Source organism: Diorhabda carinulata, chromosome 4 (genome assembly GCF_026250575.1).
Source record: "Diorhabda carinulata isolate Delta chromosome 4, icDioCari1.1, whole genome shotgun sequence".
In the NCBI taxonomy this organism is placed as follows: domain Eukaryota; kingdom Metazoa; phylum Arthropoda; class Insecta; order Coleoptera; family Chrysomelidae; genus Diorhabda; species Diorhabda carinulata.
This window is the reverse complement of record NC_079463.1, coordinates 9,678,439-9,703,080: the sequence shown is the minus strand read 5'-3', so window position 1 is coordinate 9,703,080 and position 24,642 is coordinate 9,678,439. Positions and strand designations below refer to the sequence as shown.

The window sequence follows — 24,642 nt, the reverse complement described above, 5'->3', positions numbered from 1 at the left end:
TACAGTGTGTTTGGATTTGGTTGTGATGCCTTTAATTTGAATCAAGCAAAAATAACCATCACTTAATGGTCTTTTGGTTCTGTCCAAATCATTGGTATATCAAAAGGCAAATATCCAGATTCTTGTTTAGCCAAACCCAACGAAAATAGTACTGAGATGTAAAAGTTAATTCTTCACACACCTAACAAAAACTGTCCGAGTTATTTGAACACTTTCGCGGCATATTTGCAATATGAGAAACGTAAGTTGGTTAAATGCAATCGCTATACAGTCGCGTAAATTAGTTAATTAACAAAAAAATGTAAATGAGGTCAGAAAAGAATATATATCTGTCATAAAAAAACAGGATGTGACTGAAACAAAATAATAATTTTTTTTTAATGAGGGTAGGTACATCAAAACAAATAAAAATCATCACAAAGTTCGTGTGACGAAAACAGTGTTTAGATATTTTTGTTTTATCATCTTCAAGCTCAAAAACTATTCCGACGCAAATAAAGTTTGTATTTATATAATAATAAAAAATACCACGTTATGCTAAATGTGTTCTAGAAATTAAATATTTCTATCTCGATGCCTACTAAAATAAGATTGGTATCCAAGCGTTGACATCTAAGAATAGATGTCCGAATAGACGGTTGATTTATAAATATTCTTAAGGTCTAAGTCTAACAAACAGTCTCCTATGAAGATCATATGGATGTGACTAGAATTACTCATTAGAATTCTATTTCAGCTATGTCAAATTTGCGTTCATGGCAAAAATGATTTATAATGAGTTAATTTAAAATAGAATTCCTTTTCATGACACAAAATTAAATTAATCGATTGAATATATATACAGGGTGTAATTATTGGCATATTAGGTTGACGACAAAGTAATTTCGGTTTTGTAGTATAGACAAAAACATCTTTCTTTCAAATTCATAAAATTTCTGTTCCAGCACAAAACTGAACCAGGTGCGATTGAAGATCATCGTCATTTGTGAAAGTTTGACCATGCAAAGAATTCTGTAAAACTTGGAAATAAAAGGTAATCAGATGGTGCCAGATCAGGGCTATATGGGGGATGAGGCATCACTTCCCAGCCAAGCTCCAATAGTTGGAAAGTGAAATTAACACACAGCTAATAGCTTTATTAAAAATCAAACACTACTTGCTTCTAAAATTACGTCATTATGACCAGTATCACGTGACAAACGGCAAAGTACAGGAATAACATAAGTTATTCAAAAAATAAAGCAGCGCTCTCTATCGGTAAAAATGGAAAGTACTTAGTTGCCAACCTTGTATAAGCTAATAGCAGTTTAATAGAAATATTTTTCGGGATACTTATAATTGAAATTTGAGCACCAGTATAGAGGGGATCGCAAACATAAACGTGACAAGAGATAGGATTTGTTTGCGGTTTTTAGCACGACTTTCAAAATAAAAATTATCAAATTAAAGGATTTCTTATGATAAAACGATAATAAATCGATACTCCATAGCAATTTCCTTCCTCCAATGTAAACAAGTAGCATTTAACAAAAATAGAATGCAAAAACTCAAGGTAAATATTGTGAAACTCATAGCTTGTAGAAAGGTTTATAATCTCATCGACGCATTATCTGTAGGACAATTAGATTTAAGAATCAAATAGGAATATCACGGATGATTGAAACAATTATTATAATTTCAGGGACATAATGTGATTCATCTTTGAAACAAGAAACTGATTTATTCCTAATCAGTTCGTTTGATTTTTCAGAACAGAGGAAATCCTTTAAATGGTACAAACAAATGACTAATTTAATTAAAATAATACGCCAACACTACCAAAATGGAATTTTGTTTACTAGAAAATATCGTGATTTATTGGAAATGTGACTGGAAGTTCACAATTAAATAAAGATTATTTTGTAAAACTATTATTTTATTAAAGTAAATAAAAAGTTGTAAAGAAGATGTTCAATTTTTAATTTTAACCTATGGTATGCGTATTAAAGTCCCAGAAGTACCTGGCTTGACATAGAGATGGCGGTAGATCGATAGCATATGTTTCAGATTTAAAGACGCCACGTTGATTAGTATTTGTTTGGTAGCCATTAATAGTGAACGTTTTCAGTGAATTTGTAAACGTGGAAAAAATTGGTCATCGTTATGTAATACAATACTTTCATTTCAAAGGCATTAGCCCAATTTATATAAAAGCTGAACTAGTTTCAATAGGGGATAATTGCTCTTTGGTTATAAATAGTAAAATATTGGGTGGCAGACTTTAAACGAGGCCGTACGACTTGTAAAGATCAGCATTGCAGTGATCGACTAAATGATGTCTAGACTCCAGAAATATTGAAGAAAATCCACAAAGCGGTACTAGATGATCGTCGACTGAAAGTACGAGATCTAGTATATACATAGCAGGCATTTCAAAAAGTGCAGTACATCTCATATTAACTGAAAATTTGGACATGAGAAAGCTGTGCGTAAAATGGGTGTTGAGTTTGCTTACAATGGAACAAAAACAGCGTCGTGAAGATTCATCGAGTGCTTGGCAATGTTTCACAGAAATAAAGCCATTTTATAACCATTATTCAAATGTGGTTCCATCACTACACACCCGAAACAAAAGAACAATCAAAACAATCGACTAAAAAGGGAGGAACGGCTCTAAAGAAGGCGAAGACTGTTTCATCTGCAGGCTTCGGTTTTTTGGGATACGCGTGGGATAATTTTCATTGACTATCTTGAGAAAGGAAAGAAATCAAGCGATACGGTCACATATGGCTAAGAAAAAAGTGTTGTTACATCAAAACAATGCACCAGTTCGCACATCCGCTATTGCAATGGCCGAAATTAATGAATTGCTACCTCATTCGTCAGATTTAGCACCCTTGGGTTCTTTTCTGTTCCCAGACTGGAAAAAATGGCTCGGTGGTCAAATATTTTTCAACAATGAAGAGGTTATGTAGACAGTTATTGGCTATTTTGAGGAGCTTAACGATTCTTATTATAAAAAGGGTAAAATTTTTGTATTTTCTTTTTTCGACTAGGTACTTCTGGGACTATCCTCGTACCTCCAAATATTGACTTTGACGGCAAATGATAAATTTAAGGAGAAAATATAAACCTATCCCGTTAAATATTATTTAAAGTCAATTGACATTATATATTATTTTTGAATCTCTTTTGTCTCCTTAAGTAAAAACGTGATCAATTGAAACGCAAAGTTTTTTAGGTGGGTATCATGTGTCATACATCAAGGATATGCCTTCTAGAAATAAGATATGCAAATAATGAGCTTCTATGTAATAGCATATGAATATACACATCGTCATCATTAATTAAAGGTTATCACTTGCTTTCATTAGATATTAGTGACGGTCAATGATAAAGTTGAGATGATCTTACTGTTAATATAGACAAACTAACATTTAAATAGATATGTACACAACTAAAACATTGCGTTATTTGTAAAACGTGTCATGATGAAATACGAGTTAAATCTCTTATCAAATTGAAATAAAAAAATTATAGAAATTCGTAGCAATTAACTATACATTTCGTTTCAAACAAAACAACCTGAAATCTACGTTCGACTAGATCTAAGTCTGATTTACATCCTGTATATTAATAGTATTTGAGCAGTAAAGAAGCATTTGTGGTAAACGGTTTGTTAATGATCGTGTACTGAGTTTTTAGAGCATTTAAAATGTGATTAATTACGACAATCTGCTAATAAATTTAATTGAATCAAAGTCCTGTACGTTGGATTCTCCGGGACTCCCCCAATTTCATTTTATAATATAAAATATAAAACTATTTTCTGCGGTACGTTATATATTTCAAAGAACGATTTTAGTTTGGTCATGGGTTTTTTCGTATAATTTGGAAATCCTCAAGATATAATCATAATTATAGTCGATGAACTGTTAAAAAAATAGATGAGTAAGATGTTACTGATGCAGGAGATCCAATTAAAAATATATTAAATCATAAAGATACAGAAAGTCTCTGATTTCAATTTAGCAACTTTTCAAAGCATTAACCACGATATGGATGAATAATCTTTCGAGTAATGACGTTAGCAACCAACATTAGCCATCAGACTAAACACGAAAAGTATTTCTTTCTAATTTGACGTTCACAAATGTGAACGTTCGATTTTGAATTCTTAATCTTTCCAATCCCGCTATGTGATTCGTACCATCGAATCAACTAACTCCGCTGCCAAAGAAACCTTTCTCATCTCCTGGGTCAACAATATACGGCTCCTCGGCTCAAAACCCAAAAGGAAACTCCGTTAGCAGACCCTTCGTCTACTAGCAACAGCGTACGATGACCTTCCCTACCTCAACTTCCTTGATCCTTGATAATTAGTGGGTGTTGCAGGTTTTCTGCGGTTTCCCTGCAACCTGGTGAAACGGTTCCCCAGCCAAATGGTCGACAATAGGGAATATTTCGTCTTCTTCTAGCCAAAAATCCCGAATCTCCACTTTTCCTCCTCCAGAGAAGTTAGAAAACACAGCTCTATGCAACCACCACAACCCCAGCCCTGCAAAGGAGCTATTCCTATTTCAGGGCCCACTCCAATAAACCCTCTTCCAATAATAATTTTCCTTATCAAATTCTATCTAAGGAATCTCTCTCACTTTCTCTCTCCTTCTTAATCTTATTTATCATATATTCGCATTGTTCTCTTGAATTGCCGTTGACTGACAATGGCGGCAACGTTAAGCTGAATATAAAGATATTAGGAATACACCAAATGCGACCTACAGTTGATGCAAATACAGTGAAATTCACTGTTCACACTATGACTACACTAACACTGTTTGACATGCGTTTCAATAACAAAGTTATCGTCTTTTTTTCATTAGGTTGCTTAAAGTTGGCTTAAATAAAAGTTGCTTAAATAGGCAAAAAATGCAGTAAACAAAAAAATCAAAAGCGAATGATTAATTTTGATTTTACTAATAAAAACTGATGTATGTTTATCCACACTACAACAATTGGACACGGCATACCGTTTAAGAATCAGGCGACGAAAGGAAATCTCTGTTAATTAAAATAAATGTTTCGTTAAAAAAATTGATGTTATCACTCAAACATTGATCACCCTGTAGCATAGAAAATGATATTTCAAGGATTGTATCAACACGTATATAGAAACGGTTGCTTAACCTCTTGAACCCAGGCAAAGGCCATTTTAATTAAAAAAAAAACTATAAGAAATTATAGAAATGTACTTACGTATCTCCTTCCTCGTCTTGTTCGTAATAAATTTTCCATGATATATCCTCGGCGGGTCGATTTTGCTTACTCTTCGTAGAAGAATCAACAGGTGTTTGAGATCTTTTGGGATTATTTAGGTCGTTTGTTCCAGAATCAGTTTCTTTTATACTTATTCTGGAAAAACTGTCAGAAAGATACACGCCACTGTCTAAAAGCATGGGTCTAACTTTCTTTTCTTCTTCTTCTTCTTCTTCTGTAATGGAATCTTGAGTGTTTATTGGTTTTTGTTTTTCGTTAAATCCGATATCACTAATTTCTTCGGATATTTCGCCTGACAAAAAACCACTATCCACCGTCGAGGATTCGTAATAAACAGCCTTTTTTTCGTTGGCTGTTGCAGTCGAATCTGTAAAATTTTCTTGCTTAGACATTGTTACAGTTTTTTTTTCAAAATGGCTACTAGGAAGTCTACGTCACTTTATAAACGTTCGTTACGACGCGAATTAAAGGAATTAAAGCACTAAATTAATCGAAAAAGGAGTTCGCTATCGACTACAATAAACAATCGTGTTCGTTATCAGCGACAATTTATGACTGCTACAACATACTCACTCTCGTTTACACAACTGAACATTCGCGTGGTTTCTAAAAGCGAATGGTTTCGGGATTCCCGAGACATGCGCACTGATTGGAATGGAGTAATGGATCTACAGTGACGTACCGATTAGGATGGAAAGTTTCTAATTTTGTAATAAGGTTATGGAACGAGACGCAGTTTTTGTTCGGAAAGGAAATTCCAAGAGAAATTTTGAATGTTTTCGTGAGAAAAGTATGATTTATTGGTTTTATCCTATCACATATTCTTAACGGTTAAAATTTCCGTTTTAAATAAAAAAAAAAAATATAATTTCCAAAATCCTTTAAACTTCAACATTAATAACAAGGTCATTTGGGTGCAAAAATGGAATTACGCGACAAAATGTTAATTGTAAGAATTTGAAATAAAACAATCGTTTGTAACTAGAAATGTTTATAATTTTTGTACATAATTAAATATTGTAATTATAAATCATTGCCCTTCTGAATCAAAAGGAAAAGTTGTCGCCAGTTTCTCTTAGAGTTCACTTAAGATATGTACAGATAAAAATCTTTGATAAAGTAGTCGAAACGTCAAATTTTTATCTGTCTTTCAAATTATATTAAAAAATAATTTTATAACAGAAGAGACCTAAAATCAAAATGATTTAGAAACCGGGAGAAAATTCGGGAATGAGTAGAAAACTTTAAAATAATGCTGTGACATGAAAAAAATTTTTCTTACGACCCTCGTTTCTGAGTTATAGGCCTTTAAAGTTGCGAAATCAGAACTTATATTAAAGTATATTTTTTAAATTATACATTTCAACATTTTGAATTTTTAATGGATAATTACGTATATCCATGTAGTCTGTTTGACGGAATAAATAATTCTGCACTACTATCTGATGGCCAGGGCCGGCTCATGGCTAATGGTTAACAATTCGTAACTTTTATAGGGACAACCTGTACAATCTAAAGATAGCAAAAATGATTATTTATATTTATGTTTCAAAATCGTCTTATTTTAGGTCTATTCTGTTGAAAAATGAGTTTTTGAAAAACAGATAAATATTACACGTTTCTACTACGTTCAGTCTTTATCAAAATATTATTTGACACTAACAGTTTGCATATTTATATTAATCAATAGATCACCTACATCATGAATATCAAAATAAAAATAGAAGTCTGTTTTAAGAAGAAAAATGAATTTTGCCTTAGTTAAATCCAAAATATGCAGCAGTCATTAATTAAATTATTTGTAGTTGTATTAAAATTTACAAAATAGAGCTATGAATTTTACTCAAATTATTTAGGTCTTTTTTATCATTTATAGCTTTTTCGTTCTTATGAATGTTAACCATTTTTAAAAATTCTCTTTTTCGTATATTATATTCCGTTCCAAGAATTTTCGAATCATCTACCCTGATTGAGAGAGATCCCCTTCAATATCTAAGGGTGGTAGATGCAACCCCAATTTGTTCTAAATTACAAGAATTTTATACAATAACCTTTAAACATAATAATGTGGTTACATCCTTAAAAATTCATTTTAATATATTAAAGTTTTATTCAGGAAGTATCATTTTGAGTTATTACTTCAATTTGTCTATTTAATTATGAGAAGTCTAATATCAAGATCACGTTAGAAAGTATAGTTTTGTCAAATTACTTCCGAACTTTATTTTTGAAGAGATGGGAAATAATTTTTATACAGATTTAGTAGAGTAAATTAATTATAAAATTGAAATAATAATGACTTACTTGAAACAATAACTAATAATTTAACTACACTAATATTGAATGACTTCTGCTTTTAAATGGATACAAACTATAAAAGTTTGGTTCTATTGAATACTCTGAACAGGTTTTATCGACATTGATGTGACTCTCGGTTTTCCAATGATCTGACTAACGGAGTCTGTCCTCAAATTCCCTTGGTTCTCACGGTTCCCAAAGTGAGAAAGTTTCGATTATTGAATCCATTTTGGGAAAACCCTCCAGGTGGATACCACGTGTACAATATCTATAGGAATACGTCATTGTGAAGTCCTAGATTTGATTATATACAATTTATTACGAACTTAAAATGGACGATACTGTTTTTCAAATCTATACAAAATAAATTATTGTTATGACATAAATAAATTATATATAAAATAAGAAAATGCTGACACAATTCACTAATAATTACCCCAATAAAAATTTCAAATGAAAAAAATATGTCATAAGAAAATCAAGTAAATGGTTTTATCTAATGTCTTCTATTGAACATCGTTTCGATATATCAAAAAATTCCAGAAGCATTAAAATTCCAAACTTAATCTTATCAGCGTAAATTTTATCTTTCATAGATAAGTTTTACAATTAGTTGATGGCATGTGATACATTTTTGGGGTTTTCAAGTATATTGAAGCGAAATCCCACGAAGTATTGATATACGAAATCCCTGAAACTTGAACCAATGAATATTTCATTACGTCAAATTTTTTTATCTAATCTTTTATTTAATTGAGGTTAATAACACTAATGGAAATGTAATTTTTTAGCGAATAGGCAATTACTGGAAGTTGAGTAGAAAAAACTGTTAATAATCAAAGACATAATTTAAATTTCGAATTTTCAAATAAAACATACCATTTCAAAAAGGTTTAAGAATGCTCTAAATAAGAGCCACGAATTCCATTATGTACAAATTAAGAAAAACTATAAATTTTTAGTTCTTTTCAAGATTGTAACGATCGATAATTATTTCATACTTAATTTTCAGCCTTGTTATATAAAAAAATAAAATAAAAACCCATTATTCATAGTTTTGTTTATAACAAAATACCTTTGCAATATTTGCACAAATACGGTATTGTGGATTAACCCATGGCTTTCGGAGATTGTATACAAATACTTGTGACTAAATAGTTTAGTTCAACATTCTTAAGTATATAAATATTTGTTATGTATTTTTTAAAGTAAATTATATTAACTGAATTTCTATGATAATAATTTAAATGACACTGGAAGAGCAAGAGAAGTTACTTGGACGAATAATAGTAGTTATTGCTTTGCTAATTAGAAAATATATGTACCAGGATAATGTAGGTCTATTATTTCTCGAAAAAAATTCAGTTTTTAACCGAAAGTTTTCGAAGTAGGTGTTTTTGAGGACTTGGGTCTTGTATTCTATCATCAAAATATTAACTTAACGACTCACCCTTACGAGCAGGCAATCAAGCATACATACACCGTAGTGTAGAACTGGTTGCCGAATTACATGAACATCTAAATAATTATAATGTATATATGTACTTAGATGGAATTAAATGGTTTATTCACGATTATTGTATAATACCCATTATACCCCTGATTGCTCGACCTCATTATCATCATTAATCACTGCGGTTAGATGTTTTCTTGATTTGGCTTTATTATATTTTTTTGCTAAAAAAATCCATTATACACTCGTGACGATACTATTATATTCGTTATAACTATTATTTGATAAAATATATAAAACTAATGGTTAAAAAAATAGATTATTACGATAGGAACAATACCTGATAGATCTAATAAGTAGTTTCAAAAATTATAACTTGAATAAAATTTATTAAAAATTTCATACGTACCCTCAAGACTAGGCAACTAATCATACATAATATTGTAAAGCCAATTGCCTAAATAATTAATGAATTGAATAATTATAATGTACTATATATACTTTGCTGAAATTGAATAATTTAATACCAGTTATTACCATTAAAAGTGAATAAAATATATTGAAATATTACTATAGAAACAATACTGATCTGATTAGCATGAATTTTTTTAAATTTGGCTAAAAGTTTAAACACACCCACAGACATTTAGTTATAATATGAATAAAATAATTTAAAAAAAGGTGAAGCAGATTAAACCAATATTTTGCAAATACTAATGGTATAACAGAAATAAATTTTCAATGAATTTTTCATTGCAAGCTATAATATAATAAAAAATTTGGGAGTGAGTAGATGACGTGAAAATATTACTTGGACATAAAAAAATTCTCATTCGACCCCTTGTTTCTGAGTAATAGGCATTTAAAGCTGCGAAATCAGAATTATAATTCTAAATTATATATTCGAAAATTATGCAGTTTTAATGAATGAATACGTATATCCATGTGGTGTGTTTGACGGAATAAATAATTTTACACTAGTATCCGAAGGCCAGACACGGCTCCTGCCCGATAGTTAAAAATCCGTAACTTTTACATAAATTGTAATTATTTATTGAAAATACTTACAGGAGCTATTGAAACACAATCAAACATTTCTAATTGATAATCAAACAATCATTTTGTGTTAACGTGTGGGCAGGAATAATTTAGTAGGTTCATATTTTTTCGATAATAACCTGAATGATCAGAGATACTTAGAATTTCTCCAAAAAAATGATTTCCCATTCATGTTATGTGATACACATTCGCAGAGACAAGTGGTTCATGCACGATGGAGACCTTTCCCACATCCTAAATTATATAAAATATCATCTTAATAACATTTTTCCACCACGTTCTGAATTGAATACAATGGATTCATTTTTTTGTGACGCTATAAGGGCGAATCTTGGAATGCTCTTCCTTTTTGTTAAAAAATCGATTGAAAAATTCATTTTTGCTATTTTTAGATTGTACAGGTTGTCCCTGTAGAAGTTACGGATTGTTAACTATTGAGCATGAGCCGCTCCTGGCCTTCAGATAGTAGTGCAGAATTATTTATTCCGTCAAACACATTACTTAGACATACGTAATCATCTATTCAAAATTCATAATGTTCGAATATATAATTTAGAAAATATACTTAAATACAAGTTTTGATTTCGCAACTTTGATACCTAAACTCAGAAACGAGAAATTTTTTTTATGTCACAGTATTATTTTCACGTCATCGACTCACTACCGAATTTTTTGTATCAAGTCCCGGAACACTCTGTATACATAACAGTTGCCACTGAGCTATCATCCATAAGAAGATAAGAAATCGTTTGAGAATAACAAGTTTTAGGAGAAAATCTCTTCTGATAAAAATCTCTGAGATGAATTGGAATAGAAATATTCAACACTTACCGAAAATTAAGCCTTTGGTGATGATTTTTGTAAATAATTTTAGGCGCGACATTTGACGTAAACAATAAATCCACTATTACCCACCTTGACAATAATCAACGGAATATATTTGTATCAACAATCTCATTACAAACAAAAAAAACCTCAAATATTTTTTAAATAATTAAAATAAAATGATTAAAACGTTTCGCGGTCACGATGCACCGCCGAATCGTATGTGGTAATGGGAAACTTCGAAGTTACGATGTTCGCTCACAGAGGACCGAAACGACAATATGTAATTAAAAATGGGAAATTCCAGCCTTCGACTATGTGTGGTAGTTTGGAAGCCATCTCGCTTTTTATCGTGTATTTGTTTGTCTGGGTGGATTAACAAGAATAGCACACCGTAATCCTTAAAGAAACATTTGTAGGTTTTAAGTGTGAAATATCTTCAATCAAAATCCATTTTAAATATTGTTGAGCGAAAAAATGGGAGGAAAACTATTTTTTCGACCTTATGTTTGAGCTTACTAACTGATTATCAACTCCTTAATGCAGAAGCGGCGATAGGGTAGGGCGCGGTAGGGCGATCACCCAGGGCTTCAAAACTCTGCGAACAATTCATTATCTTGCCAACAACACTGTGCTGCATGCAGCTCATATTAACGAGCATTTCTTATTACAGAGGAACACATTATCTATTTTAACATAAACTTTCGAAAAGAGAGCTGAGCAGGAAGGACTGGAATCCGCAAGTAGAGATAAACACAAAACTGTTTAAAAAAAATCGACGTATTTTATTTTCTTTATTATACCGAAAATTTTATCGGAAAAATACCGTGCAAATTAGAGATCTTAAAATTAATTATGAGAGGTACCGAATCGCAAATTCCCATTTCCCATTTCAATGTACAACGTCATTTTGGAATTTGAAATTTTGAAACACAAGATGGACGCGAGATTTTGGGAATGTCAAGATGTATTCTGGTAAAAAATTTAACGCTCTACAAAAAAGCTTCCTAACAATTTTTCATATATTCGATCTTTCAAAAGTTATCCAATCCTTGTTCGTGAATATCACAATCTGTATTAGGAGGTACCGAATCGCAAATTTCCATTTCCCATTTCAATGTACAACGTCATTTTGGAATTTGAAATTTTGAAACACAAGATGGACGCGAGATTTTGGGAATGTCAAGATGTATTCTGGTAAAAAATTTAACGCTCTGCAAAAAAGCTTCCTAACAATTTTTCATATATTCGATCTTTCAAAAGTTATCCAATCCATGTTCGTGAATATCACAATCTGTATTAGGAGGTACCGAATCGCAAATTTCCATTTCCCATTTCAATGTACAACGTCATTTTGGAATTTGAAATTTTGAAACACAAGATGGACGCGAGATTTTGGGAATGTCAAGATGTATTCTGGTAAAAAATTTAACGCTCTGCAAAAAAGCTTTCTAACAATTTTTCATATATTCGATCTTTCAAAAGTTATCCAATCCATGTTCGTGAATATCACAATCTGTATTAGGAGGAGCCGAATCGCAAATTTCCATTTCCCATTTCAATGTACAACGTTCTTTTGGAATTTGAAATTTTGAAACACAAGATGGACGCGAGATTTTGGGAATGTCAAGATGTATTCTGGAAGAAAATTTAACGCTCTGCAAAAAAGCTTCCTAACAATTTTTCATATATTCGATCTTTCAAAAGTTATCCAATCCTTGTTCGTGAATATCACAATCTGTATTAGGAGGTACCGAATCGCAAATTTCCATTTCCCATTTCAATGTACAACGTCATTTTGGAATTTGAAATTTTGAAACACAAGATGGACGCGAGATTTTGGGAATGTCAAGATGTATTCTGGAAGAAAATTTAACGCTCTGCAAAAAAGCTTCCTAACAATTTTTCATATATTCGATCTTTCAAAAGTTATCCAATCCATGTTCGTGAATATCACAATCTGTATTAGGAGGTACCGAATCGCAAATTTCCATTTCCCATTTCAATGTACAACGTCATTTTGGAATTTGAAATTTTGAAACACAAGATGGACGCGAGATTTTGGAACTGTCAAGATGTATTCTGGTAAAAAATTTAACGCTCTGCAAAAAAGCTTCCTAACAATTTTTCATATATTCGATCTTTCAAAAGTTATTCAATCCATGTTCGTGAATATCACCTGCTGAAAAATATTCGTTTAGATGTTTTGTAATTTGTCATCTATATTTGAAAACGCATATACCACAAAGTATGCGCACGGTATTAAACACGTTCACCTAGGACTTACCGTGAAGTGCGAATTGATATTCAAATTTTTTCTGGAATCCTACTATCAGCAGTAAACATATTATTTAGCAACAACTTAAGAATATACGTCAGTTACATTAAATACTGTAATAAATCGTTAGTTATCACGGTGGGTTTTCCATATTATCCTTATCATTATTTACTGTAAATACTGTTTTACATATTTAAATATACGAAAAGGTATTACCAACAGGTAAAACAATAAAATTAATCAATGTTTTTCATTTATTTTTACACCTTTTATGTTCACAAATAATTTTGCTTAGCGTGTTGAAATTTAGTCTTCATTATAATATTCTATCGTAGCTATAGCAATATTACTATTTTTGATTATTATACAGATACCAGCTAACAATGGGAAACAAAAAAAATGGATGTATTACCGGCGGTCATCTTACCTCTGATGAATACCTAGCTCAGATTCAAAAACATATAACTATTGTACATAATTATAAATTTACATACTTTAACATGAGGATGTGATTCCTACATTCAACCCCCTACAATAATCAGTTTTTAAAACAGGACCTATAGGCTTTGCACAGTAACATATTAGAAAAAGTAAAGCTCAAACTCAAACCATTTCAGTAGGTTTAATTTTAATGAATACAAGTTTTTACAACTCTCATCGTTTTTTGTATTTGACACACGGGGTCATCCATAAACTCACTACTCACTCACTACTGCGACATTTAAATTATTTTTTAATAAAATTAACATCAAATCTAAGAATTAACAAAACGAAAAACAATTAATTATATTAATTAAAGAAATTAACAGTTTAAAAAAATGTTAATAGAATTATATTAATTTAAAATATAAACTTGAGTCCATGGACTTTGAATCTACTCCTTTAAATTATTTATAACTGGCATAGCAATCACTTTCTTCTCGTCATCATCCACACAAAGAAATTTTCTGACACGTCTGGCAGCAATTCTTTGAGGACTAAACTTCGGGATAGGAAAACTTGTTGCCTCTAATGTAATTGCTTGTGTTTATTAGGGACTTTGTATGATACAAAATATTATTTATGGTAAAGATTACCTAAATTAATTTTTTAGTTCATTTTAAACTTGATTCGTAGGACGAACGACGTTGTTTCGTCCGCAAAAGTCAGAGGTCAAATGAATATAAACAAGAAATGTCTGCTAGGCGCAATACGTTTGGCAGCATTTAGTTTAATTTAAAGTTCGTGTTCTAACATTTATATTTTAATAGATTTTGAAATGTGACGTCATCCCTTGTTACACAATATCACATTTCGTCGATCCCCTCCCACTTCTTTAACTTGTAACGTAATTTATGGATGGCCCTTATACAAATATAGAGACAAATTTTTAAAGATACAATTGTCAATTGTCAATTGTCATTGTCAATTATAGTCATAGTCTCCCACCCTACCCTAACCTAACCTAATCTAACCTAACCCAATCTAACCTAACCTAATCCAACCTAACCAATATTAAATTAAAAGGCGTTTTAGTGGAAAATTCAAAATACGCAATATTTTAATTATTTTGAGGCTAATACCAAAGATGCACTGATTCTATAATTTTTTCTATCATTTTTTGTTCAATATTTTATATAATATTGAATATTTACTCATTTTGGAAAATCTTAGATGTTGCTGATGGTTTTTGTTTTGTCTTAATAATAACAATTATTCAAAAGCTCGTATGTTGGTCCATCTCTAGGACTCACTTCGGCAGATCAAATTTTCTTTTGCGCTCGTACCCCACCCAAAAATCTATATACAGCCACGAGTGTTCAGCCAGAAACTAACGAGTAAATAGTTTTACCATAAATTATTGTCCAGTTAAAATTTTATTCAAAATATCATAGTACAAGAACAAAAAATTTAATTCTTATTAGTAACTTAGAACACTTAAAGAAATCACATTTAAATTCTTGTTTACATATTTCTTCACATGAAGAGCCAATAAATTTGGTAGATATGAGATGGAGCCATCTTGGACGTAAATCACATCTAACATTTTTCTGCTCATCCTCCTCGACATCGCTATCTAGTTGTTCACTACATATATCACATTTTTCTCTACTTTTGAATCGTAATTTTTTTATTCTTATTTGACTAGTTCTCAACTAGGTCGTTTTCGTTTTTCATTTTTTTTATCTTGACTTCTTCTTCCTTTTGTTCTTTCTCCTGCTTCTGTGTCGAGATAGTTCCAAAATAAATTGCTACGGGAGCTCTATCTCCTCATATTTTCCTTTCGCCAAAATAGATTTGTATCAAAATGAGTCTCCAGCTTTCTTCTGCGTAAGTATCATGTTCTAAAAGAATGAGATCTTGCTTTTACATTTGGTACTTCCTTTATATTGTCATTACTATTGCAGTTTCCATTTATCAATTCATGTTAGAGATCTTTCTCGTTATCATTCTTATCATCAGTTTCCTAATCATCTTCATTCATATTCACATCTGTATTTATATTCAAATGAGATCAAATAAATGATCATTTTCCATTTTCTCCAGTTTCAGTTTGCTCTTTTTCTAAGAATCTATAATCATTGCGATGGGCATACAATATTTTATTAGCTTCTTGAATGACTTTCAGTGTTTTTTCTTAGAGTTTATTGTGCAGTTTAACTAATACTTTATCGATTAGTTCAAGTTCTATTTTTGTTATTTCGCAAGGAGTAGCCAAAGCCATGTTAAGATCTTCGATTCGGTTTATCACACACTTCCAAGTACTTTTTTTAATAATGGACATAATGTTAAAACACAGTTAACATTGTTTGGTTTAGATTACCAACTTCGTACCGTCTTTTGCATTACATGGGTAGTGTGGGGAGACAATGCGTACAATATTATCCCATTATTGCTGCAAAATTCACTGAACTCCATTGTTAAATGGGATATATGTTTGTCAATCAGTAACGGTACTGGTTTTGTTATATCCTCTTTTTCAAGCCATATATAAAAGACATCGCTACGCATCCAGCATCTTTGAGATTTACCCAAGCACCATTATGAAGGCCTTACATAAGGAAAATCCACCATTTGATACACAGTCTCCTCCTTTGCAGAAAATACTAACAACACTGTAATTGTCTCTTTTTCGTTACCAGTTTTAATCTCGGATACATTTTCCAACCAAACTTTTTTTGTTTTAGCACACATAGAGGAACTTGTCTCATCACAATTGAATATTCTTATAGAGTGTTTTAAAATATTAGAAACATTTTGTTCTTTTAAATACTCTTCAAATTTACCGAACCATTTTCGTAAGAATTCTTCTATTATTATACTTCTTGATGTTGTTACACTTCAGTTTCTTTGAAAGTACAACTACCTATACTTTAAAAAAGCTTTGCCTAACACGATGGTCATCTCTAATCGACTCTTTAAAAGCTTTGAGTGATAATTATGTGAGAGCTTTGACAAAAATCATACTAAAGTCAGTAAACTCATTCACATCAAGTGAGAAAACTCAAGCTATTCCATTAAAAAAACACTTGGATAACTTCGAGTTTGTGTTTCATGTGATATTGCACACTCTAATCCTTGAGTCAACAAACCTGGTATCAAAAAACCTTTAAAGAGAAGTAATGGACCTACAGAAGGTAACTAAGAGGTGTTGAGACTAAGTTTAAAGATAAGAGACGCCGAAAAGTAAAAAAACAAGTTGATGAACTAGCAGAGGACGAACGCCTATCAGTTTCTAACCTTTATTTCAAGACGGTTGTTTATTATGGAACTTTAGGTATTGTAATTAACAAATCACTTCAAGATTTGTTGGAATGATCTACATAGTCATAATCTACAGACGAACAATTGAATCTGACATCAACAGAACTACAGAACTAGTTGCTGAATATAACGAGAATCTCACCTCAGATTTTCCTTAGCAAATGCTCAGTTTTCGAAGGGCTCTGGAGCCAGAAATCGTGAACTTTTGTTAATTGAATACTATTCTATAGCTTGCAGCTCCCAGATGTATGCACAGCATACATTTTGTTTTTAACTTTGCCAGTAACTGTTGCGTCAGCTCAAAGGTCGATGTCGAAGTTAAAATTCAAAGTACCATGTCTCAAGAAAAGCTTAGAGGGCTAAATATTTTATGTATAGAGAGTAAAGTGGGAAGAGTGACTAATTTGAATGAGGTCATAAAATCAATTTCTTCACAAAATTCAATAAGAGCGAGCAAAATCAAGTGAAGAAGAACTTAAGATATTTTGAATAGTTGTAGTTCCAAAAAATGATTGTTTACCTTCGTTCGTTATTTCGTTCCTTCTGAAAAGCAATTGAGCATTTAATAAACTACTGAAACTTTTAAGATTTTAAAAGATAAATAAACAAAGACAGGGATTCCCATTATTAATTTTTAACCTATTTTTGTCTATTGTTACAAAACAATTTGATTGCGCTTTAATACTGGAAATACCTAATTGCTCGTCTGTAAACAAATAAAACGAAAAGATTAAATAAATATAAACGTTTATGTACTTATTTACGAATAAAATACAGGGTGTTCCGGGACTTAATGGATTCGGAATTGAGTAGATGACGTGACAGTTTAAGTAAATTTTCCGAATTATTCATTCGAACATGGTGGCGGCTCTTGCACAATGGTTAACAATCCGTAACTTTTACAGGGTCAACCTGTACAATATAAAAATTTCTCAATAAATATGTACTCTTTGTTTAACTAGATAAAATTTACTAGTTTACGAGATATATAGATTTTTAGATCGTTGTACATGCCGAGGAGACCGTTCGCCATAAGGAGACATTCTTAAGAAAATTATCATTAATTGTAATTATTTATTGAAAATATTTACAGGATGTATTAAAAGAAAATCAAAAATTTCTAATTTTAATTTTATTCTATCGATCATTTCGTTCCTTGTCTTTACTGGTGTTGCATATACTAAGCTTTTAAGATATCCCTAAAAAAATAAGTCCATTCTATTTAATTTAGGGGAACGAGGTGGCCACGCAAGTGGACCTCCCCGACCAATCCAACTATAAGGAAAAATGTTATCAAAATAATTTATTACATCATTTACAAATTATGTGAAAGGCAGAATCTTGGAATGCTCTTCAAAGAAATATCTTCTTTAGATTCCGGAAATGTGCCCACTTATAACATTTATTCTAGTTTTTTTTGTGTTCTTGTGTTTTTTAGAAAAAGTTAAATTTATAATTGGCGCAGTCGTAGTACGGTTCGCGAATTTTACGCATATTGCGGTGGAAGACTCGACTACGTATTCCAATACAGAATATCTACGGTTTTTTTTAGAGGAACAGGAACTTCAGATTGCTGAAGACTTCTGAGAAATCAGAAAATTGAAGAAAAGAAGAAAGTAGAATATGAATTTGAAGAAAGAAGAAGAGCCACAGAACAGGATCTAGTTTATTCAATGAATCTTAATTAATTCAATCGCTTGAAATTAATCATTTGTAAAATTGGGTTCTTTTGTTAATAAAGTTATTAATAATAAATTTTGGAAATAAAGAAATTCATAACTGGCGCAGTCGTAGTAAATTTATAACTTGCTTAATGTTTTTATTCACCACTGTAACGTGATATATTCATTATATATTCTTATACTTTCCAATGAATGATAGCATCAATTATTCACTGCATCGTGTCACACTATGTTTACATTTAAATAAATTGAATAGATAATTGCTACTGTGGGCGCTAGTCTTAGTATCGAGGGTAATGGAGATGTAGCACAATAAACTTAATATATACAACTGAAGATTAAACCATGTCGTGCGAGCTAAGTCTGTGGAAACGCCGCAGCTTCGAGAGACTTCGAGACAGAATGAATTTTTCCTCGATTCCAAACGCCTCGTCTAGGTTCATGTAAGTATGGAACAATTAGCAGGTAGAAGGTATTGGTTTTTCCCAAAAATTGTATCATCGGAGATGATAAATTCAATTGTATGCTGTTAGAACATTAAGAAGGTTATTTGGAATTTCCTGCGTCAGGTATTAATCATTTAGAGGTAACTGGATTATCGTTTTTTTGTTATTTTATTTGTTAGAAGAAATGTACACCTGTATTTTTAAATGCAAAGTCTCATGGCGCTGTCGCCTCATAACTCCCCTTCCAGTAAAGAAGTCACGAAATTGCGATGTGAATTGCTAGCAATTCCCTAACGAATGCACTGCAACGAACCTCCGCTGGGCTGAAATGTACACTTGTATTAAGTATTTTTAAATGCGAGGTCACTCGTACATTAAAACTCACAACTCAATAATTAATACCGAAATTCTGTTTGAAACATATTGTATTCGCATATTCCCGTTGATTTATTATTTTTTATATTAGTGTTACTACTTGATTTTACTGGAATATTTAATAAGGCATCTCTCCTGTATAATAAGAAAGTAAATTTAAAATAAGCCAGCTGTTTCCGATTCGAAGTCAACAGCCGGTCATGAAAGTATAACAATAACTTTGGGGATTTCCAATTTTTTTTTCTAATACAATCTTTTCGTTTTGAATGAGTTACACTGTAAAAAACGGGGTCACACTCTTTATAAATGGCACACACTCACATAGAGATGTGAATAATTCCGTGAGTAGTCACGTTCTATTTCCATAGACGTACTAATGAATATTATGGTTTTGTCCCATCAATTAATTTTATGTTCATATTCGATGTTTGACCTCGTTCAATGGAAGTTATAAAATAGTTTATCCACGACTGTTGTATAATGTACCCATTATACGTCTACTTGCTCGACCTTAATAATACCCATTAATCACGGCAACGATTAATGAATCACCGCTTCGTTGATTTAGGTATATTATATTCTTTGGTTACAAAAAACGGTTTTTATAATTTTACCAAGGAAATCACTACTATAGTCTATTTCAGAAAGGTATAGAGCAAAACGGGGAATTCCGTCCAGTTCGGCTCAATTTCGGTGTCGGCCATAGGTGTACGTCTTGAAATATTGTGTAGGAATTACTAAGGTAGCAGATTATACATAGATATTTTCAATTTAGTTTGGTACAAATAAAAAAAAATGAATCTTCCTAGGGTAGATTCGTACCCAGGATCTTCAGTTTGAAGGCACGGAGCATTAACACTGAGCTGCCGAAGACATTGAATGTGTTTTTGAATTAATTTATAAATTGAAGTAGAACAAATGACAGTGACTTTTCTTTAAACCAGGGATGGGGAAACTTTTTTCTTCGCGTGCCCATTTTTGCTAACGAAATATATGGCGGGCCAAGTTGAGGCATTACATTATTTACTAAAATAAATATATAATAAATAATTTTTCTGAAATACTAATTTATTGTGCAATATTAAAAAATAATATTTTTAATAACATTTAATTAATTGTACTTTAATTAGCTGCGAAGTAGAAGGTTGAGGGGCGCTGGTCTTTGTAGGAACATGTGACATGTGGAACAGTTTTTGTTTCTGCATGACTTCATCATAAGCCGTCTCCATTTGTGATGCTGAAATTTTTAACAATGAAAAAAGGAGGTCATCTGAAAGCCTATTACGAAGACAATTTTTTCATTACTGAAAACGTTTGTTCGCACAAATAGCTTGTACCAAAACATAGCCATTATTTTCTGGGCGAGGAAAAATATATTTGGGTATTGTGTCCGAGATAAGGACTTATAAAATTCCATTTTGCTGGCGTTCAAAAATAGTTGCCTCAAATGGGTAGTGCGTTCGACGACAGTTGGACTTACGGGTTTTATGCCCGACGTGTACTGCCTTTACTGCCAATTCATGAGAATATAATTTCTGATAAAAAGAAAATTGTACTTAACTTTTGTTTGCTGGTCGCGGGCCAGATTTCAACGCTTTGCGGGCCGGAGATGGCCCGCGGGCCGTAGTTTCCACATCCCTGCTTTAGACCATCAGAAATTAGAAGTTGCCGGATAAGTCAATGAAAGTATACAATATGGCTTATGAATTTTGTACTGGCAACATGAATACCATCCTCTTTTTACATTAGATACCAAATATTTGTTACACTAAAACATAAATTTTTGTGTTGATTATTATGAAGATACTAATTGATCCCACCAACGTTGTTTTGCCATATAAATTATTATAAAGCAAATATTTTTCTAGTACAATAAAAATAACTAACTTACTATAAGTGTGTACGAATCAAATTAGAAAAACAAAGGCACGTCATACCTGCCAAAGAGCGTTAAAATATTCTCAACCCTTTTGTTCACTGCATTTTTACTACATTGACGTGCTTACAAGTTTTCCGTATTTTTATTGTGTAGAACATGTTTTGCTAAATGAAGTGGCGGTTTTCGCATGGTTTAAATTAGAAATTGAACAGAAGCGGTTTCGTTTACAGAGATACTTTATTATAGGCAGTCTTTTTCCGATGTTGTTCGATTTCACTCATGAAATCAGAAAGGGGTAAATACATATATTGCAGGTAGTTTACTCGTCCTGTTATTCGATTTCAATTATTAATGCTGTTTGTAGTTGTTTAGAGTTTGTTTGTGTTTTATGTCGTGCTAATATAAGTAATTATTCGTTAAAAAAAGATTTAGGATACTTTAATAATATTTTTTAATCAAATAATGTCGCTGAAAAAAGTCGGAAAACAAGGTGTTGTTGTACATAGCCTCTCATATGGGAGCTTAGCTTAAAAACTGTCCGTTTGTAGACGGTAAATTATAATTCAAAATTTGACCAGAATGGCGCTCTTGTCGGACGAGATATCATATGAACTTAGTTATTTTAGATAGAGTGAAGTATGCAGTGTTAGAAAATTCAATAACTCAAATGACTAGAGTCGTTAATTAAATATTGGTATACAAAATCTAAACTATTTACGTAGTCCAAAATAATTTTGTAAATATAACCTAGAAAAGCTACTGTCAGATAACGCTAAATGTGAATAATTTGTAAAAATTATCTTAAGACTTTAATACACAATAGAATCATAATGACGAAAAAAATGAAAAGTGAAAAGTGGTCCGAGTGGACGTAAAATGAAAAGTAACTCAAGTAGTACGCCGAAATCAATATCTTTCTTTAAACTCATGCTATAGTAGCGCCTCCCTAACGTAAAGGATTTGATGGACACTTTTTGTAGTACAGAGATGGTTCTCCTTACCTCTACCCTCAATAATGACGTTTCTCCTTACCTCTACCCTCCATAATGACGTTAGTACTCGTAACTTTATGAAAAAAGAAGCAGAGGAAGTAATTGTCATTCCTTAAAAAAATTACAGGTAAACACCTAGATTTTTTAAATAAGCAGACCTTTTTGCATAGATTAATTAAATGTGAGGTTGAAACCCTAAAATATAGTACCTATTTTCCTTTTTACTTGCTTTTAAAAAAAACAGGGCACTTTGCCACTACTACTTGGTAAACTTAAGTGGACTTTTAAAACTGGGTTTTGTATATTTTGCGCTTTTTTAATAGCAAAGCTAAGCTGATCAAGATGTGTTTTGAATTTTATATTAGCAAATTTTACACTTTACATTACTTTTGTTAAAAAATATGCAATAATATTGTAGAGAGAGGAGTGAGAGGACACTAGCTGCTCCAGGTATGTCACAATCAAAAAATTAGTAAGGAAGCTCAAAAAGTCGAATGGAATGGACCAAGTACGTTATTTAAATTGCCGAAGAAGACTCGTGGGGTTAAGAATTAATGATAAATAATGATAAAATTAATACAATTCGAGAAATTATCTATGACTTCTATTTGCTAGAGAAGAAAATTCCAACATTAAAATGTAATAAATAATGTAAACTAAAATATGTAATTTTAGGTGTTTTGCAAAAAATTAATGACCGCCAAACATTATCAGAGCCAATAAGCGCTTCCAGCTTGAATCGATTTCTTAAACAAATTGGATTCGGGAAATAAGCATAGGTACTTAATTATTTAAATACCAAGTTGACAGAGTCATATAAACCCTTTAATTATAATTTATGTACTTTACTTTATAGGTGTCAGTCAATACAAGGTAGAAGAAAATTTTTGTGTGAATCTCACGATATTCTCCTGAAAAGAATAAGGTTTTTTAAAAAACTATTAGAATATCGTAATGAGGGTCGAAACATAATTTACACGGACGAAACATACGTACAGAACAGTCATGTTAAGCAAAAGGGCTGGAATGACGAAACATTGAAAGGTCAACGCCCAATAATAGTACACAATAGAGAATATTTAAATCAGGTAATTTCAATTTTATCAGGGCTCATAAATTTTAAATTAGGTATGAGGGTCGGCGGGTGTAATTTGGGCGCTAACCATTCTTCTTTACCTGTCTGACCAAGAAGGGTAGATAATCCGACATGTATTTTCGACGCTAAGAAGTGCAGGTAGGTCGAGTCATAAAATAACCCAATAGAGGGAAAGTTGATAGATTTTTAAGTAGGTTAGGTTAGGTTAGGTTATGTAAATCTCTTATTTTATATGTAATATGTACTTAAGTACTAAATAAAAATATAAAGAAATATAAAATTTACTTTATTCTGTAGAGTGTTACAAAAATGTTGTGAGGAAACTTTATTAAGGGCAGATTTTTCATTTAAAAAAAGTGCAAAGTAGCCCCCTCTAACGATAAATTTTTTCAGACCTTAAGTGATAATAGGTCATTTCTCTTATAGGAAAATCTAAAAATACAAAAATATATCTTATTATAAATGTCGGTGATTTAATAAATAACTGTATTTCATAAATCGTGTACTTCAGTCGGTTAGCGCCCAAAATACACATAGGATTAAAATGACCCTTCGGTCTTGGCGCCTAGTTTACATGTTGTAAAAAGTACATTAATTCTTTAGCGCCCAAATTACATCCGCCCATGTGGGTAACTCATCACATTCTCTTTAATTATTTGCAGGTAAAAAGACCGGGGACTATCACAATGATATGAGCCACCAAAATTTTATGCAATGGATTGAAAACCATTTGTTGCCAAATTTACCTAATAGGTCCGTTCTTGTCGTCTACAATACAGCATATCACAATGTACCGATAACAAAAAATATTACAATGACTTCAAGGAAACAAGACATTATAAAATGGTTCATTATCACCCTGGTCAGTATGCAACTAACGATACTATGTTTTGTTACGTTAGTTGCTTATATGATCTTGCGTGTTTCATTTAAATATGCTCTATGTTATACTGGTTACATACCTATGGACATTATGCATACTTGTTAATTATAATTTATCATTCCATGATGTTTAGTATGCAACTAGTAAACCACTTTATACTTTTTGATACGTTGATTATTATAGCCAAAATCATTAAATTATTGCGTTGTAATTATGAAGTATACAAATTTTCAAATCTACTTTAAAGTCGGCGAAAATCGAATCATATAGTTTCGTTACATATGCAGATAGATAATAAAGTATGTTAAAACGTATCAAAATATTTGAATCTGTCTATGGTGATAATTTAGTGATTTTAAACACCGATTATAAGCTA

At 31.6% G+C, this 24,642-nt stretch overlaps 1 protein-coding gene across 1 annotated transcript in view; it reads right to left on the bottom strand.

The window, feature by feature from the left end:
* Window positions 1-5,907, bottom strand: part of LOC130893280 (NF-kappa-B inhibitor cactus) — a 30,920-nt gene extending 25,013 nt beyond the window's left edge. Inside the window, exon 1 of the mRNA XM_057799242.1 lies at window positions 5,236-5,907. Within this exon, the coding sequence (XP_057655225.1) occupies window positions 5,236-5,648 (413 nt within the window). The 5' untranslated portion in view covers window positions 5,649-5,907. The remainder of the gene's footprint in view (window positions 1-5,235) is intronic.
* Between the last annotated feature and the right edge of the window lie 18,735 nt (window positions 5,908-24,642).